At 40.9% G+C, this 18,918-nt stretch overlaps 1 protein-coding gene across 1 annotated transcript; it reads right to left on the bottom strand.

Annotated features, from left to right (window-relative positions):
- Positions 1 to 1,013: 1,013 nt before the first annotated feature.
- Positions 1,014 to 18,882, bottom strand: LOC117271692 (neuropilin and tolloid-like protein 1). Its single transcript, XM_033650033.2, has 10 exons — positions 17,597 to 18,882; positions 17,249 to 17,314; positions 16,795 to 16,929; positions 16,452 to 16,700; positions 11,225 to 11,266; positions 10,854 to 10,981; positions 7,900 to 8,128; positions 5,613 to 5,726; positions 5,379 to 5,523; positions 1,014 to 3,516 (listed from the first exon to the last, which is right to left on the bottom strand). Exons 1-10 carry the CDS (start codon positions 17,622 to 17,624, stop codon positions 2,979 to 2,981), a joined length of 1,674 nt encoding a protein of 557 aa, XP_033505924.2. The 5' UTR covers positions 17,625 to 18,882; the 3' UTR covers positions 1,014 to 2,978.
- Positions 18,883 to 18,918: the final 36 nt, after the last annotated feature.

The following is an 18,918-nucleotide window of genomic DNA, read 5'->3' as shown; positions in this document are numbered from 1 at the left end:
TTAATCACCAAACTTACACCTTTTATCATGGCCAGAAACCACGAGAAAAGAAATTATCATTGGATTTTCAAATTTCCGACAGCCCTTGGATACATCATGTATGACAAACACTTGCTTCAGAAAAAAAACATAACCCAATCTAAGCTTAAAAGGGGATAGTGCACCCAAAAATTAAAATTCAGCCATTATCTACTCACCCATATGCCGAGGGAGGCTCAGGTGAAGTTTTAGAGTCCTCACATCCCTTGTGGAGATCCAAGGGGAGAGGGGTAGCAACACAACTCCACCTAGTGGAGGCTTACGGTGCCCCAGATTCAAACGTCCAAAAACACATAATTGAAACCACAGAATATCTCCATACTGCTGGTCTGTAGTGATCCAAGTGTCCTGAAGCCCTGATTGTTTGGAAAAACGTCATTTGTACTCTGTTTTTAGCCTCATTGTAGCCTGCAGCTGTAACTGCCTCTCTGTGTACCGCGATCATGTGTGCGCGCTTGCGCGAAACAGTGAGACATGGGCACCGCGTTCATGTGTGTTTACGTGCTTTCGCTGGTCTCGCGCACAAGAATCTGGGGTGCCATAAGCCTCCATCAGGTGGAGTTTTGTTGCTAATACTGATATTTCATCAAAACTACTTTTTAAAAATAAACTATGCTCTAACTAACCAGCCTGCATGATAAGAGTGAAAAACTGAGGCTTTTTTGATGCCATTTGTCTTCAACTTCTAACTTGTAACTTTCAAACATCAAAGGGTATGTTTGAAAATCTAATAACTAATTTATGTTGGAGGAAGGGTCATGCATTTTCTGCCAGTCACTCAGAGAGGTTCAAGGAAAATTATTTGTAGGTTCAGGGAGGGTCAAAATAAAAAATAAAATGGAGAAGTCACACCCCAGCCACCCTCCTGCTCTGACAAGTAAAAAACAGCCCCTTAGTGCCATGAATGCAAATAACTTTAAAATGAGGTACAAATAAAAACACACATCAAATGTCAGAGCCATGGTGCCATGCAGAGTAAAGGAAAAACAGACGATGTTTAATGAAATAAATAAATAGCCAAATGATCAACAGAAACACATCATACAGAAAATAAACAGGACTAATCAAATTGAAAAACTGATGCACATGAATAAACATCAATAAATACTCCCAAACAAGCAAAAACAAATTATATCTAAAGAATATAAAGGCCTATCTATTTACACAGCAACAGAACATGTATGTTTTTCAGCCCACTGTAATTGCAGAACAGTATTTGGTAACACTTTATTTGGATAGTCCGCCTATCGATAGTATGGAGTATGTGAAATGTTTAAACAGTTCATTAGCTGAGATTCAACAATTCAACTGTTTCACTTTGTCTGTAGATGTTTACATGTCTACATATTCTCAGAATAATTTAATTGAACTTGAACTATTCACTCAGCCTATGGGTTTACTGAAAAATTCAAGTTCAACTGAATTATTCTGATAATAAGAAGGCATTTTCATGAATTGTTATACACTCTATAGATAATCTGGTGAACACTACAAAAAAGCAAAACAGCTGAATTGTTGAAGCACAACTAAGAAGCTGATGAAATGTTACAAATACTCTGTAAACTATTTGTAGGTGGACTATCCAAAAGGAGTTCGCAAGTACTTGAATGAAATATGTTTGTGTGCTGAATTCACTGGTTTGACTCGTATGTTTTCATATGCTGTCCTTGATATTATCTGTGTTAATGTCTTGTCCTGTCAGATTCTGGACATGTGTTTAACACAAAACATCTTGCGTGTTGGAGGAAAAGGAACAGCTTAACCCTTTGGTGGTGTAATAATGTCCAAACATATAGGAAACACTACAACACATAGTTCATTCATAAAATAATCACAAATAGGATGCAGTCATAAATACATTCTACCCCCAAGTTGGAAAAGCCAAATAAGGAATAAAAATGGATAAAATTTGATGCATTAGAATAAGTGGGAATTAAATTATCTCACTATCTGTGGATATAAATCCTTTGTTGATCCATTGCTCTCAAATCCTGACAGTTTATTTCCCTGCAACTCCCATGCACAGTAGCACTACCACAGCAATCAACTACGCAAGATGTACAACAGTTGCTCCTATAAATTCTTTGGCAGACAGGTATTTTTATTATAATTACTAGTGTGTGTTTCATAAGCTCGAGTCCACACTATTCGTGATGCATACAATGTAAAAATCCAGTTGAACTTGGAGTATGAGACCAAGAAATGCTGAGAGGAGCTGTAAAGGTCAGCATTAACGAAGCAGTGTGTAAGATTTAAGGAGATTTAGTGACATCTAGTGGTGAGGATGGGCAGTTGCAGCCAGCTGAAACTTCTCCTTTAGTGTTTATTGTTCAGGAGCTTTTTACCGGTAGCCAAATTACCCAGAGTTCTTTTCCTCTCTGAAACAAATGGACCTTGTGATTAAAACTGGTATTAACACCTGCTAATGTGTGCTCACTTTTTTCTCTGATAACTTAAGATTCAGACATTTGAGAGATGCCAAATTGTTTGCAGAGATCTCTTCCTCTGCTGAACAAATGAACCTGGTGATTTAAACTGGTTGAAAATAAATAAATGACTTTCATGTAAAAAAAAAAAAAAAAGAAAAAAAATCTCATCGCAGAGGAGCCAGTGTTTGGTTTGTTCATTCTCAGATACTGTCGGAACATGGCGGTGCAACATGGTGATATTCGTGGATGAGGACCTGCTCCTAGATGTAACAGGTGTAACAATTCTAAGGTGTTCAGGTGTTTATACACTAAAGAAAACATACTTATGAATATTATATTCCATTTCTGTAAATATATATCCCCCTAAATCCTGCACGCTGGACCTTTAATTCCTATTAGTTAAACCGAAATCTTATCTAAAAAGGAGTTTAAATGTCAAGGTTTTATTAACCTGATCAGATAAATAACTTAAGTGTTGGTCTCTTTTCTTTATTTCCATGTCGCCATATATCAGAAGTCATTAGACAGTGTACGGTGGACAGCATGGTCCAGCCCTGGCGTGCCATGGTGGATCTGATGGTGGTGCATGTGGTGCTGGCTGGTGGTGGGACCATCATCTCTCATCAAATCATCATCCACCTCCGCCCTGTACCCCTCTGCCCCATCCTGAGAGTAGCTATGCTTCATCACCAGGATGCTCCTTCGACCTGCTGGTGTGGTGTGGTGGGAAAGGCGCGGTGACTGCTGGCTCACCATGACTGGCGGCAGGGGCGGCACAAGAGCCCCTCCATCAGCCGCGATGGTAGCGTCCCTCATGCTCAGATTGCTGCGGCTACCGTGGACACTGCCATGCACGCTCCCCTGGTAAGAGCCACAGTGGTGGTCGCGGATGCATTTGGAGGAGGAACGTTGGAGCTTGTGGAACTTCTCAAAGTCCTCAGCCAGGGCGGCATCAGTCAGGTCACCTGAGGGGGCGCGGCGCAGAGTGCAGAGCTCATAGTGAGGAGGCTCAAAACCAGGGTGGAGGAGGGCAGGGTCAAAGTCATCTCTGTGGATAAGTAGAGGAAAGAAGAGAACAAATATTTTTTGTTCTGTGACATTCACTGATATTTTTAAATAGACATCTTCACAATGATACTGAGTTGGCTCATTTGTACATTATTAAGTAAAGGAATTGGCCCGTTAGCTAAGTAGCAACATGTTGTATCTTAGCCAAATTAAAGTGGTTACACTGACACCAGTAGGTTGAGTAGGTTAAGTTTTTGATACATTTTTAAAGCTGCATTTTGTTTTATATGTTTTTTGCCACTTGGGGGCAGTAAAACAATTTGAAAACAACATTGTCACATTGACATGACCTACACCAGTGGCGGCTGCTGGTCTTACAAACAGGGGAAGCTCACTTTAAGTTTACATCATAAAATTTATCATATTGTAGTGAGGCAGTAACCCATAAAAGGAACATTTAATTGAAGCCGTTTTTCAACTGCACTCATGCCATCAAACCACAGCAAAACACACCTCAAAGATTTTCAGATGGGTTTAAACACCTGAACTGTACTGTACAAACGGTCAAAATAAGCTATATCGCTTATGGAAATAAGGAACTCCGGATGGCACTCTGTCAGAAGACTCCACTCACAAATATCCACATAGGACTGAGCTCAAAATGCGAAGCGCTGTCAATCACAAAGGGGTTCAGCCTTTTAGACAATTCCTCCAATCATCATGCATACACCGAGCGTCCTCTCCCGCCTACCGCTCCATTAGGTCCCAGGGAAGCTGAGCCTCCCTGGAAGTGACGATTTTGTCGCATTTATCCAATGACCGTCTCGCTTTGCTGCATGAAAAAACCTGCTCAGCACTGTCTCATAGGAATGCTTGGAGGCTCCGCGTCCACCGTGCTGACACGAGGATGTATGGCAGGCAGGTCGCGTTTGTGCTGAATGTGGGCAGTGCCGGTTGTGAGAAAGCTAGCTTGCCAGTTAGTGTTAGCAAGCTTGTTAGTAAATACCGCTAGATATAATGTTACGGTACATTTTCCATTTTTCTATATGCTATGCCTGCCTTCTGACTCACTGCCGTGAGGCAGCATCTCTCATGTGTGGTGGTTTGGTTTTTTCATGGCCAATATCATACAGTATCGGCTGGTTAAACATGACAACAATCAATGTCTTCCTCACACATACTTCTTTGCTATTGGTTCACCAAAGTTGAACTCCACAAGATGCAAAGATTGCTTTACCACCAGAAGCAAATGTTGTTGTTTTTTGTTTTTGTTTAACCTCACTCACATTGAATTAAAGTAAATGTGAAACAAATATTTGCTAGTGGTATTTTCACTCATGTGTGACCGTGGCCATATGGTGTCGAAAGAGACTGCCCTCCAAAATACAACAAAGCTCATTAGCACAAGCAGCAATTACAACCCATATTTACGTTTATTGTTGGTGGCAACCTCTGGTGGCCACAGTAATTATGACAGGAGCAAAAGAGGAAGCCAGGCAAAGTGGTATAAAGAGCAACAAAGTACGCTCAGGTCGAGGGGGAGGAGAGGTGGATGGGTCAAACAAACAGGGGACTTTCATCCAGGAGACTGCTGTTTGTGTCCTGTGTGAAACCAAGGGTGCGTTTGGAAACACACACTCCAAATGCCAGAGCGCACTCTGGCACAAACTGCCTGGCTACTGCTAAACATAACCGCATAGTTTTGGTGCAACTGCGACTGTTTCACAACATTAACCATGTGTTTAAAACTGTTACCGCTAACAGTCATATACGATCCATTATGTTCACCGGTTGGGGCTAACCTAAACCCTAAACGCCTCTGTGGGTCATAGTAGAGGGTAGGAACATGACCTATGTGGTCATGTGGGTTGGAGCACATGTTGTGTAAGAATGAAATTTCACCTGCGGATGATGTATTTCTTGCGTGGCTGTTTGATCTGGATGATGACAGAGATGATGAGCAGGATGACAACCAGGCCGCAGGTCACTCCAATGATAGTGAGGTTTGTGTTATCCAGTGTGTCCAGGATACTGGCTTTCCTCTTCTCTAGTTAGGGAGACAACATGTAGAAGAATGACCTTATGTCAAGCCACAGCCAACAGATGGCTAGTTTCTCAGCATTTGTGTCAGGGTACCTTTGCAGTGATTCTCATCCCATGGGTAAACACAGTTCTGGATACCGTTGCAGACCAGGGTGTGGTTGATGCACATGTTGCTATGGCAAAAGAAAGTTTCTCCTTCACATGGAGCTAAAAAAAAAAAAAAAAAAAAGCAAATAGCAGCTGTACACAGTAGACTGAATTATAGTCAGTTCTGAGTTTATATTCTGTGATATAACATATCACATGTGCAGAATTCAACATTCCTGTTTACCAAACTGTCATTGTTAATGTCACCACCAGAGGGCGCCAAAGTAAGAATCATAGCGTTTTGGTTTTTATTCTTTATTATTTTTATTTATTTATTTATTTTCTGAACTGAGCCACATCTATTTGGAATCATGGTGGTTTCTGACCACTTAACGAATGTGGGTCCAATGTTGCTTTTTTTTTTTTTTTTAACTCTGCTTTGGTCTCCACCATCTCCTGAGAGAAATAATAAATAATGGCACGTTGGCAACTAAACATTCCATTAGATTCACCAGCTAGTTGGTAACTTTGTCTGTCCGCCATTTAATGCTGGTCAGGTAACATACAGTGGGTTCATCAAAGCATTTCTGCTCAAGCTTTGGCTGATGAGGGTGGAGTTTGGAGGCTGTAAAACCAAAACAATTAATGTGTAAAATCCCCTGCTAGATGATGATCGACGTCACTACACGTCACTCCTACTCTGCCTGAGAGACGTGTGTGCGCACACAACTTGTGCAATTAAAAACTTTTCAACTGAGTCAACAGCTCATCACCCTCACTCGGCTTCTCAGTTCTGCAATGATTGTTCCTTTGTTCCAATGATTGTTGACAATGTAAGTTATCATAGATGTGAAAGTTCATGGCGCTAGGGTGTTGATGTCAGTACCGCAGGGTAGATGCTAACGATAATTAGCATGCTATTAGCTTACCTGAAGAGGTGCTCGTCTGGGGAAATGAGTAGATGTAATCCAGTCTATATGCTACTAATTGTTAGCCCTAAGCTGCAGCGTGTTTATCTAATCACCTGTGCTGTTAAGTTGTATTACTGTTATACTGCTATGACTGCTATGTATAGCGTACTCCCTAACTCAGTAGCGGACCGAAGAAACTCCGACACTCTAGCTCGGTCACGTGACCTACTTCTTGTTAAAGCAAGTGCCATGTTTATGTTTATGTTTATCTATGTGCCCGCCCTGACCCTTTGTGGTTACTTACTGACATGTCATTTCTTTTATGTAATTGAGACCATGTAAGTCCCAATTTAATGGCACTGTTTAGTAATTATTATTATTGTTATTCTGTTGCAGATCACAAACCACACATATGCAGGCTTATTATATTTGCAATAAACAGTTCATCTGAAGGAGAGAAGCTGCTGCATTTTCTCTGACCGGAAAATTAGGCCAGTTGTGCACAGCCAGACTACATCCAACCACACTGTTGTCTACAATTAACTGTAACAACCCTTTTCACATTGCAATTAGTCATTTGATACATTGTTTATATCGGATATTGATTATAGAAGCATCAAAGTATTATTTAAAAGATACATTTTGAAATGGTTTAATAAGTATTTGACACACTAACTGCCTCTTACATTTAATAGCAGCCCAGTTCAGTGTTTTGGTACAGTTAGGTTTCACATTTGATGCAAACTGTACCAAATGCATTTGAACCATACTCAGGACGACGGTTTGATACAGTACAGAGTGTTCACACAAGAGGAGAACAGATTTCCCAGTTTGGCCCATTAGTTGCCACTGAGGATATTTTACAAACTATCGTTATCGGTGGAACTTCGGCTGAGGTCTGTGCAGCATCCAGTCACGTGGTGAAGAGCTGAGAAAGGGAGGGTTGTGTAAAATAATCATTGGCTACAGCTCGAGAAAAAGGTGATATCGGTCGAATCATTGGCTATAGCCTTTTTCCTGTTCAAAACTACTGTTATTATATCAGTCTTTATATCCGCTATTGGTCAACCTCTAGTATGCGCTAACCAAAGGAACTGGACTTTGGGGTCAAGTGTACCCAGTGCCAGGCCCAGGTCCCTGATGTGAATGTGCCCTCCAATATGTTGCTAGACATGCCCTGTGAAGGTAATGTCTTTCTTTTTTTTTGACTAATACACCTTTTCCAAATAATTCTTTTCAAGAATGTCATAAGTGACATTTTCAATGTTGGAGGCACCCCCTGTTAATATGTAAAAATGTAACCAAGAAGCTGTTATTTAATTTTTGACTCTCACATATAGATGGGGCACACATGTAAGAGAGAGCTTGCAGGTAAAACTCACGTTCATGGAAGGTTGTGAAGAGGATCCTAAATTTGCTCTTTCTGCTTCCCTCGTCTGCCCACAGTCTCACAACACCCACGGAGGACACCAGCATGACATCGTTGGCCACCGTGGAGCAGAATTTATTCTTCAGGTGCTCAACCGAACTGCTGCCGTCATAGATAGCAACAAAGTTGCGCTTGCACTCATTTGAGTTGTGCATCTCGTACTCCAGAAAACGCATGTAGATCTGTGGGTAAAAGACAGGGAAGGACATTTTTGTTCTGATGGTTTTTAAAGAAATATATCACTTTTTTTTTTTACAACAGCCGATGGACCTACACTTATTTTGATGTTAACACAGTGACACCAAAATTATCCAGGTTTAAATCATTCCTGTCATGTTTTAACACTTGAGCATTTTAGCTAACATTAGCAATGCCTCAAAATGAAAATGAGGACTTTCAGAGGTAGTAAAACTGAATAAGTAATTTCAAAAAAATCAGTCATTTTGAGTAAGAGATTGTAAAAATGTAGGTATATAATATATGCTAAAGGTATAGTGTTGGCAGAGGCAGGTAAACAGACTTGTGGCCCATACAATAACATATATAGATGGACAGCATTCTTGCTGGAGGACTCAATGACGCTGCTGCGGCGTACACAGACACATCACTGAATTGAATGGACATGATGTGACCAATAAAATCTTGTGGCTGATGAGTTGCTTTTGTATTTGGATGAAGTCATCATAAAATAAAGTTATATGTGGAAATATTCGCAAACAGGGGCATAGGCATTTTACTTTTTTACTTGCCCCGTAACGTTATCCCCACCACTTGCCGTAGCCAAATTTCTCATACACATATATGTATATATATATACAGTAAAGGCCAAAAGTTTGGACACACCTTCTCATTCAATGCGTTTTCTTTATTTTCATGACTATTTACATTGTAGATTCTCACTGAAGGCATCAAAACTATGAATGAACACATGTGGAGTTATGTACTTAACAAAAAAAGGTGAAATAACTGAAAACATGTTTTATATTCTAGTTTCTTCAAAATAGCCACCCTTTGCTCTGATTACTGCTTTGCACACTCTTGGCATTCTCTCCATGAGCTTCAAGAGGTAGTCACCTGAAATGGTTTTCCAACAGTCTTGAAGGAGTTCCCAGAGGTGTTTAGCACTTGTTGGCCCCTTTGCCTTCATTCTGCGGTCCAGCTCACCCCAAACCATCTGGATTGGGTTCAGGTCCGGTGACTGTGGAGGCCAGGTCATCTGCCGCAGCACTCCATCACTCTCCTTCTTGGTCAAATAGCCCTTACACAGCCTGGAGGTGTGTTTGGGGTCATTGTCCTGTAAAAAATAAATGATGGTCCAACTAAACGCAAACCGGATGGGATGGCATGTCGCTGCAGGATGCTGTGGTAGCCATGCTGGTTCAGTGTGCCTTCAATTTTGAATAAATCCCCAACAGTGTCACCAGCAAAACACCCCCACACCATCACACCTCCTCCTCCATGCTTCACAGTGGGAACCAGGCATGTGGAATCCATCCGTTCACCTTTTCTGCGTCTCACAAAGACACGGCGGTTGGAACCAAAGATCTCAAATTTGGACTCATCAGACCAAAGCACAGATTTCCACTGGTCTAATGTCCATTCCTTGTGTTTCTTGGCCCAAACAAATCTCTTCTGCTTGTTGCCTCTCCTTAGCAGTGGTTTCCTAGCAGCTATTTGACCATGAAGGCCTGATTGGCGCAGTCTCCTCTTAACAGTTGTTCTAGAGATGGGTCTGCTGCTAGAACTCTGTGTGGCATTCATCTGGTCTCTGATCTGAGCTGCTGTTAACTTGCCATTTCTGAGGCTGGTGACTCGGATGAACTTATCCTCAGAAGCAGAGGTGACTCTTGGTCTTCCTTTCCTGGGTCGGTCCTCATGTGTGCCAGTTTCGTTGTAGCGCTTGATGGTTTTTGCGACTCCACTTGGGGACACATTTAAAGTTTTTGCAATTTTCCGGACTGACTGACCTTCATTTCTTAAAGTAATGATGGCCACTCGTTTTTCTTTAGTTAGCTGATTGGTTCTTGCCATAATATGAATTTTAACAGTTGTCCAATAGGGCTGTCGGCTGTGTATTAACCTGACTTCTGCACAACACAACTGATGGTCCCAACCCCATTGATAAAGCAAGAAATTCCACTAATTAACCCTGATAAGGCACACCTGTGAAGTGGAAACCATTTCAGGTGACTACCTCTTGAAGCTCATGGAGAGAATGCCAAGAGTGTGCAAAGCAGTAATCAGAGCAAAGGGTGGCTATTTTGAAGAAACTAGAATATAAAACATGTTTTCAGTTATTTCACCTTTTTTTGTTAAGTACATAACTCCACGTGTTCATTCATAGGTTTGATGCCTTCAGTGAGAATCTACAATGTAAATAGTCATGAAAATAAAGAAAACGCATTGAATGAGAAGGTGTGTCCAAACTTTTGGCCTGTACTGTATATATATATATATATATATATATATATATATATATATATATTATATGTATGTGTGTGTATATATATGGCAAGATGAGGCACAGAGACAGACACAGGAGGACAAATAACTGGCATATGTCAGAGGGATACGCAGAGCAGGACACACTGGCATACGCCAGAGGGCACCATGGTACACTAAGCAGGAGACACTAAATCAATTTTTTTCACCATTTCATTCAAATACACTTATGCTATATACATGTATATACAATCTGCTGATAATACATATGGCTTTTAGCCTACTTGTAGTGGAGTATTTCCACACTCTGCTATCAGCACTTTGACTTAATAAGTGAAAGTGCACATAATACTTAATGCCCTCGTCTGTTTCAACACTCCACACCGTCACAGCCACAAATAATAAACACACGTAACACCACCACCACCAACACATAAGACCAACAACAGTTTGACATATACAGACCCTACTTCTTGGTGGAGCCTTGATGTACCACCTGCAGTCTACAGCCTCAGTCAGCAGTGCCCGGCCCTCTCCACTTATCTGGGTGGACTCCACAAAGCCTTCTGGACCGCTCAGCTCAAACTCACAAACTGTGAATAACAATATTTTTGTGTTAAAGTTTTCAGACCCTAAAATCTTAGTGACTGTGAAATTGTTAAAGTAGACTGTGCAATATTATCTCTTCAGCAAAAAGGAGGACTCAAACATGTAAATAAATGTAGGTAGTTGTATGAACACGTTACATACAATTTGCAGTATCTACACTGAAACACAGCTGCACCAGCAGTAGGTCTGATATGATGTGACATATAAAACATAAGCTGAATACTCACATGGCAGAGCTGGCAGTTCCCCAAGCCCTTGGAACTCTGGATCTAAAAGCATAAATATAATGTTGTTGGAAACATATCTTTGGAACATATGCTCAAGTCTTTCCACAGTCATGGGGACAAATTTCAAAAAGGGTTACAGGACAAGTTTGGGTACCACAATGAAACAATTTCTAACTTGTACTCCACATACATTATATTTAACACAAATTGCATTTAGAATTGTAAATAATAAACAGAAGTTTTAAATGTTTTCTTTTTAAAATTGATTTGAGGAAGCTTTTAGGAAGTAGGGAAGGGGCCATTGACCCCCCTCACCATATCTCCCTGGGACACATTAGTTCTTAGTCGCAGATCACTGTATCACGGCTGGTGCGATCCCATCGCAAGATGAGCTTAAGCGACAATGCGTTTTTTTATAGAGACATATTTCAGTAGTTGTGCGCTACTACCTTTAAGTGACAGGAGCTGGTTGTTTCAGCCATTTATCATCACTTTTGGCTACTGACTTTGACTGTTCTGGTCACCTGCAAACCAGTCTTCACCAGCCACCAACTCATGATTTCCACCCAGTGCCAACTTTGAGTGCAAAAATAGTGTGCCCTTTAAGTAGAAAGTAGAGGTCTTCATGGACCATAATAAAACTTGGACCTGAGCCCATGTAGGTACCGGGTTGGTCCGGGCAACCAACCCAGTACCTACACGGGCTCAGGTCCATGTTTTATTACGGTCAATTGGGTCCGGGTCCAGTTTGGGTCACTGTAGGTCCTTGGTCTGTTTATCATTATGTGTAATGAGCAGATCTGAGAGGACCTGCGATAAGTGCTGATCAAAAGAGAAACTCATTAGCGCTGTGTAACTTAGGATCATCTCAAAAGAGCCAAAGGTGAAAAAACATTGAGCCGCAGCCCAGCAAGTTAGAGGTGGAGTGGATAAAGAGCCAGACAATATTTTACTGTTGATTTACTGTTGTGAATGCACATATCTGGACATATTTTTCTTGCAAATCCTTCTATGTACCCTCTAGTACAAGTACACCAGGGTAAGAAGTAGATAGTATACAGTCCATTCATTCAATTTGCTGCCAGTTTTCTGTGCCCCAGATTTTTAAACATATTCAAACTTCACCTGAAGTATTCAAAATGTGTGCATGCAACATTCATTGCAACATTTTTTTTTCTAGGAATAGAGAAAACAATTTAGGACAAAGACTAAATCGCAGAAATGATAATATTAAAGACATATTGCCAAATGAAAAAAAGGCACAGCTGGCCAATGTTTACATAATCTTTGTGCCAGCAAATTCCTGCTGCCCTCATTTAAACTCCCCTGAAACCCTCTTGCCCTTCATCAAAAAAGAAAAACACACACTTCGCATTAGAATGGGAGGAGAAATTGTGCTCTAAACCTTTGTGCTGATGAATCTACTTGCTAGGTGGATTATAAATCCTGATGTACCGGCTTAGTTCGAGACAGATTAGGCCCCACCAGCAGTGACAACCTGGTGATAAAAATTTTACTTTCTTGTTTTCTAAATTCTGCCAAAGTTCCCAGTTTTATATTGTGTTAGAAAGCCTTCAATAAAATACTACATAATACAACATATACAGCTGACTCAAAATCAAATACAGGGAAAAAGGTGTTTTAAAGGAGTACGGAGTGGAGAGTACGTTTCTTTTACAACCATACTACCTCATGTTAAAATGTTTCTGTTACTGGTAATGAAGCACATTGGTCAGTAGCTATGATGTAAGGAGAGCAGGTGATGGACTGCACAGAGGCTCAAATCAACAATGACTTATTAATCCTCTCATGTTTCTTAACCCTGCTGCTTCAGGCTTGTCCAGATTATTCACATTCATTCCTCTGCATGTTTGTGTGTGTGTGTGTGTGAGAGAGAGATCCCAAAGGTTTTATACCCAATATGAGGAAACAAATGTAAGATGAGATGAAGGCAACATATAGGATGGTTTATGTAAATCCTCTCCTATTCAGCTTAAAGGTGTGTTGGTAACAAGAACATTGATTGAACAAAGATTAATGCTATGTGTGTGTGTGTGTGTGTGTGTGTGTGTGTGTGTGTGTGTGTGTTAATTTTCCGTTTTAACCTGACCAATCTGATTGTGAGAGCAAAAAGGTGAATTTACGGTCTTGTCCCAGAATTTCTGTACACTCTCATAAAGGATGAGTTTTTAGTGCATCTGGACTATGTATGACAGTTAATTTAAACCTGCAACAACAGATTAATGTGGCTACGTGGGGGCTGCAGAAACAAGCCATGAAACAAAAAAGTTATATAATATTACCTCTATATGGCTAATTTGTTTGCAAATAATTTCCTATATGCACATCCAGCAGATACGAGCATCATTTGCATTCATTCGTCGTAACTTTTGTGTCCACCTGATGAACAGCCACTGAAAACAGCTGCCTGCTGTGGCTAAAAATGTCTGTCATGAGAGCAGTGCAGCTGACTCAGATCAACACAGTTGCAGTACCAGAACCGAAACAATGAGTTGACAGAAGCAAAAATGCTCCATTGCTGAAGGGAACTACAGAGTCATGTATTAATTTTATGTGAGTTTCAGCACTACAAGTAGTCATGCGATCCACTGTTATTATAAAACACTAATCATAGCCGCTTTAGGATGAGGTACAGTTCAAGTGGCAAGAACAAGGCTGCATGCTTTAAAGTTTTGTCTGCCTTATGCACATGCAGTGAATGTAAACGTAACTTGTTTTCATAACTGCTCCATAGGGCGCCTTTATGTTCTGGGAAATTACTTGCCCACTTACAAAAGTCAGCATAAACTAGAGGAAACATGTCATAACAATAGAGTCCCTGCCAAACAGTAGCACTCCCAAGGGGGGCAAGTGTTGCCTTGCAGAGGCCCCAAAGCCCTGACATATTCTATTTTTTTTTTTTTTTTAAATCTTAAGCACACAACATGTTAACTTTCATATTAACATAAGAACAAGTTCTGGAGTATGAAAACTGAATGTGCCCATGCTCTTTCACATTAATCGCAACTGCATGAAATAATGTATAAGTAAATTCTAAATCCTCCTTATATGGCTATAACATGCCTAAATAGAGACAACATTAAAGGTCAAGTCTCGGGCCAACATATGGTGCAAAATATTGCAGTTTTTTAAAATGTGTGTAAGCATGTGCTCACAAGGGTGAATTAATTATCTCCTGCCCCCAGTGATAAGTGGAATTAGACAGGAGATTAGCATTTGGCAGACTCAGTACATTTCATGTAAACAGAAAAAAGCTTCTTCTGATCTGCCAATAATGAAAATTATCTACTTAAAGGGATAGTTCATGCTTTTAGGAGCCTGCTTTTTAAAGATCAGTTTCTGAAAATATAAATGTATAAGTAAGCTTAGTAAGTGATTATCATGAGGAAGGTAAAGTAACCGTGCTGTAAAATTGAAAAAAAAAGAAAAATTGTCTCTGATATTTGCAGAAAAATAGCACCAAGCCCTGACATGCACATGCAAACAACATCAGCCCCCCAGCAACAACAAAACTAGAGTGTGTGGGACGGACTCACAGGACTGTAGGGCTAAAAGTGGAACATCCCTTGTGGAATAAAAATATAATGTAAAGATGCTCAATCGTGTCAAGAAAGAGAGAAAGAAAGATAGTGAGATGGCTGGATGGACAGAGGGATGCAGATTAATCTTTGCCCCCCGTCAGTGTAGGTGGCCTATAAAATCTGCTGCTAATGAAGCCTCTGCCTCGGACTCCCTTAAGCTGCTACTGCGGCTCAGCACTGACAAGCTGTATTCCCCTGAAGACAAGCTTTCATTAACTTGTGTGTGTATGTGTGTGTGTGTGTGTGTGTGTGTGTATATGCGTGTGTTTGAATAACTGCTCCCCTCCTCATCCCTCGTCAGCTGCAGCTGGTGTCCCTGCACTACAAATGGAAATGAGAGTATGTTCCCAGCAGCATGCCACAGGATCACTATTAAAGTTGCACTATGCAACTTTTTGACCTCATATGCACAATTAAAAACTAGCATATATTATAACATCCTTTAATGCAGTATAAAGATTACTGTGTTTCTTTGTGGTTTTGATCTTGTGCACATCACATTGTGGCGCTGGAAAATGTCCAGTGTGCATGTAAATGTGCGTTTTAATTGGACTATATAACCAGCCAAATAGAGCAAAGACAGAGAGGGAGAATCTGTGTAAAAGAGGTAGCCAGTTTTGGCATATGGCAACTAACAAAGTCAAACTCACAGCAGGGTGTTGAACCGGGAGAAAGGGCCAAGGAAAGGAGTCGAAGGCTTAGAGTTGTAGTAATACTCTAAACATCAGCCCCTGCCAGCCAGACAGAACGCCAGCTGGTGTGATAGAAGAACACTAGTATAGCAGAAATGCAAAATGACATGGATAAATTATGATATTTTCAGCTTTTTTGCCCCACTCCCTAAAGGAACTGACTATGTATGGAGACTGTCCTCCCAAAAAAAATCTGTCATTTGCTCAACTGCCCCAAAACGACATATGTTTATGTGGCATTGCACAGTGACAAAGCCCACGTGGGGAAGAGGTAGGGGTGGATGGCTAAGTCAACAAAACATCTGACTTTTACAAGAGACTGCTGTTTGTTTCCCATTGTAGCACAGGCTAGTTGAAAACTGTCACTATGAAGAGTTAAGGAATCACATAGTGATATACTTTGGTTTCTTATTTTAAAATGTTTTAAAGTTAAAATGACTAATTAATAGACTAATCAATTAGTAATACTGGTGCAGTTAACATTTTGAGTTTCCACTTCTCAGCAAGTGTGCTGAAACCAAACGGCAACCTGGAGCTAAAAAAAAAATAAAGAAGTGCCAAAAACTGCAGTTCCTCTAATGGCCACTTGAGGCTGGCTCCAAAATCATAGAACCCCTGTTAAAATGCCCAACTTCATAGCATAAATTAACATGTTTACAGCCTGGTCCAAAATACGTTCCTGGGCTCTATGGCTAATTTACCTGTTCATGACAACTGTAAAAGGTCCATTATCTTCATACAGCCTAGGGTTGAAACAGCATGGCTGCGTCCACAGCAAAAAGATAAACCTGGCTCAACTTTTGCCGCAGTGCAATACATCACCTGACAACAATGTATTAACACATTAAATATATATAAGCATGCGTTCATGGTAGATACCTTTGTAGCATGAACGGCCACCCTATGGGTGATGCCTTATCACCCATCTCTCACCTTGTGTGAAGTTATACCGGGCAGAGAAACCAATGGCCTCCAGTTCACCATCAGCAACAAACTTGATGTACAGGTACCTCCCACTGGAGCGGACATATGCTGGGCTTTCCTGCCCACAGAAGCGACCAATGATGGGCGAGAAACCAAAGGGCCCATCGCGGACCTCAATGTGGTCAAACTTGCACTCCCAGGAAGGCTCGATGGAATACTTTTCATCGAAGAACAAGTCGATGCACTGTCGAGGGGAGGCTGGAGAATGAAGAGAGGTTGAGAACAGGTGAGATAAAAGCAAGAGAGGTAGAAAGTGAATGAGAGGCTAAGAGGAAAAGGATGAGAGCCTCACCTTCTATAATGTAGACACATTCCCTCTCTGGCGGGTATTTCTCAGGGTAGTTGGGTGAGGTGAAAAATCCTCCATCAGGCTCCTTCACCCAGGTCCCACACTGCCCAGCTGGTGTCACACCTGAGTTATTCTTCACTGTAAAATCACAGGTAGACATTGAACAGACAGACAGACATGTAGATCAAAGTGTTGAGCTTTTTTATTTCCGACTAATTTTTTGCAGGTCAGACTAATGCATAAATTATTTTGTTGTTTGGTTTTGTTTTTGCACTAATCTGACCCACATTTCAGTCATCTAGTACTCCAACTTTTTTTTATTCACATCTAAATTATTAGTAGCCAAAACAACTTTTTAGCACTGCTCTCTACTGATGTGTTATAACAGAAAAAAACTTTAGTCTTAAAATGGTTAATGGCGAAGAATGTGACAGTGACTCAGGATGTGATGTGATACCTTGAGCTTTTGTTTTGGTGGCTGAGGCACCTGGCAGCTCAGGTGAGATGAGGCTTGCTGCTAAAGCTGAGAGAAAAAAAGATTAAAGATTGTGTTTTCTTTTTCAATTTGTCAGAAATCTTCTTAAACCTATTTAAAAAAAACAAAGTCTTAAAACCATAAACTGGTGATATTACAGAAGAAAAACGACAACAACAAAGAATATGATTAGATCAGCTACTTATACTAGGAAGAAGCACACCATGAACACGCCACATGAGCTATAGGATTATGAATAACCGTCTTATAATATTTTTTTATTAAAGGTTACAAACAGGCTACAAAACAGGTTTACAACTGTTAACTTACCGATGAGCAGCAGAAGTTTGTGCACCATTTCTGTTCCCTGAGGCTGGGCAGCTCTGTCTCAGATATTGCCATTAAATAGTCTTGACCAAACGTCGTTTATTGGGAAATGTCCTTCAGCCCATCGGTTCCTCACAAAATGCGCCAAATCCGAGAGCAAAGAGTTCGACATGTCCATCCCTCTCTCTCTGTCTCCCCAGGAGCTCAAAGGATTACTCTCCCGTCCGCCACAAACCTTCAATATTTTTCCTCCACCTTTGGGCTGCATTAATCCTCTCAGAAGATAGACGCTCACTGACAAAGCTGCGCCCGTTTAAAGTGGGCCGAGGCAATTGAAAACTGTCCTGCGTGTGTGCGCGCGCGTGTGTACGTGTGCGTAATCATTTGGTGAATTAGTGTAGGAGTGTTCCTCCTCCTGAGATGAACACAATCAGCAGCAGCATCAAGATACAAAAAAAATCTAATGGTTTAGAAATACCGTTTCGTTTACTAGTTTACTATTTTTATAGTTAAAGTTTTTAATCATTCAAGGCTACTTTATTTATTTAGAATTTGAATCCACTTGGACTTCATGATGGGCAAAAAGGAACGATCAAATCTTTTTGAACTACTCTCTTCAGTGTCCAGTTTGTACCGGGTCAGTATGTCAAATGTCAGAGTGCTCAGTGAGAGAACAAGAAGCGATTGTATCAGACTTGAGTCCAGACAGACACAATATGCTGATACATAACGCATTTTGCCGATATCAGTGTATCCACTTATTTCCCTACCTAATTTTCGTGATCAAGTCTCTTCTATAGTGGAATTAACATCATAAAATGCATGCATACTACATCGTGATGGCCCACTAGCAGATGGAGACATGAAATATAATAATGACTTTAGTTGTTCTTTTATCTCAGACATGTTAGGATGTTACATACCTTGACATGTTTCGGAGGAAACCGCCTTCCTCAGAAGTGTCACTTGGTGGTGGTTGTGATGCGTCTTTATCAGCTGATCTGTCAATCAGCCCATATTCGGGAGGCGTGACAAGCCACCTGCTGTCCGTCTGCGGCCTCTCCATGACGCTGCGCCAGGTGTGGGAGAGCATGTATGCCCCCTTGTCCCTGTTCATCGTCCCTGGACCCCACTTCCTTATTTCATAGCCTCCCTGATCCAGCACCGGTATTTGTTGTCCTTGGTGTTTATGACTCTGGCCTTGTCCCAGTCCATAAGATGATTTTCCCTTTTGTAGTGATCTGTTATGGCTGATTTGTAGGTTTCTTGTTGTGCCAGCAGGTGGCGTGACCGTCCTGTCAGTGACATTTCTGAGGAAGGCGAAG

Source organism: Epinephelus lanceolatus, chromosome 12 (genome assembly GCF_041903045.1).
Source record: "Epinephelus lanceolatus isolate andai-2023 chromosome 12, ASM4190304v1, whole genome shotgun sequence".
Classification (NCBI taxonomy): domain Eukaryota; kingdom Metazoa; phylum Chordata; class Actinopteri; order Perciformes; family Serranidae; genus Epinephelus; species Epinephelus lanceolatus.
Note: the sequence above shows the minus strand (reverse complement) of the source record. Positions and strands in the feature narration are given on the sequence as shown.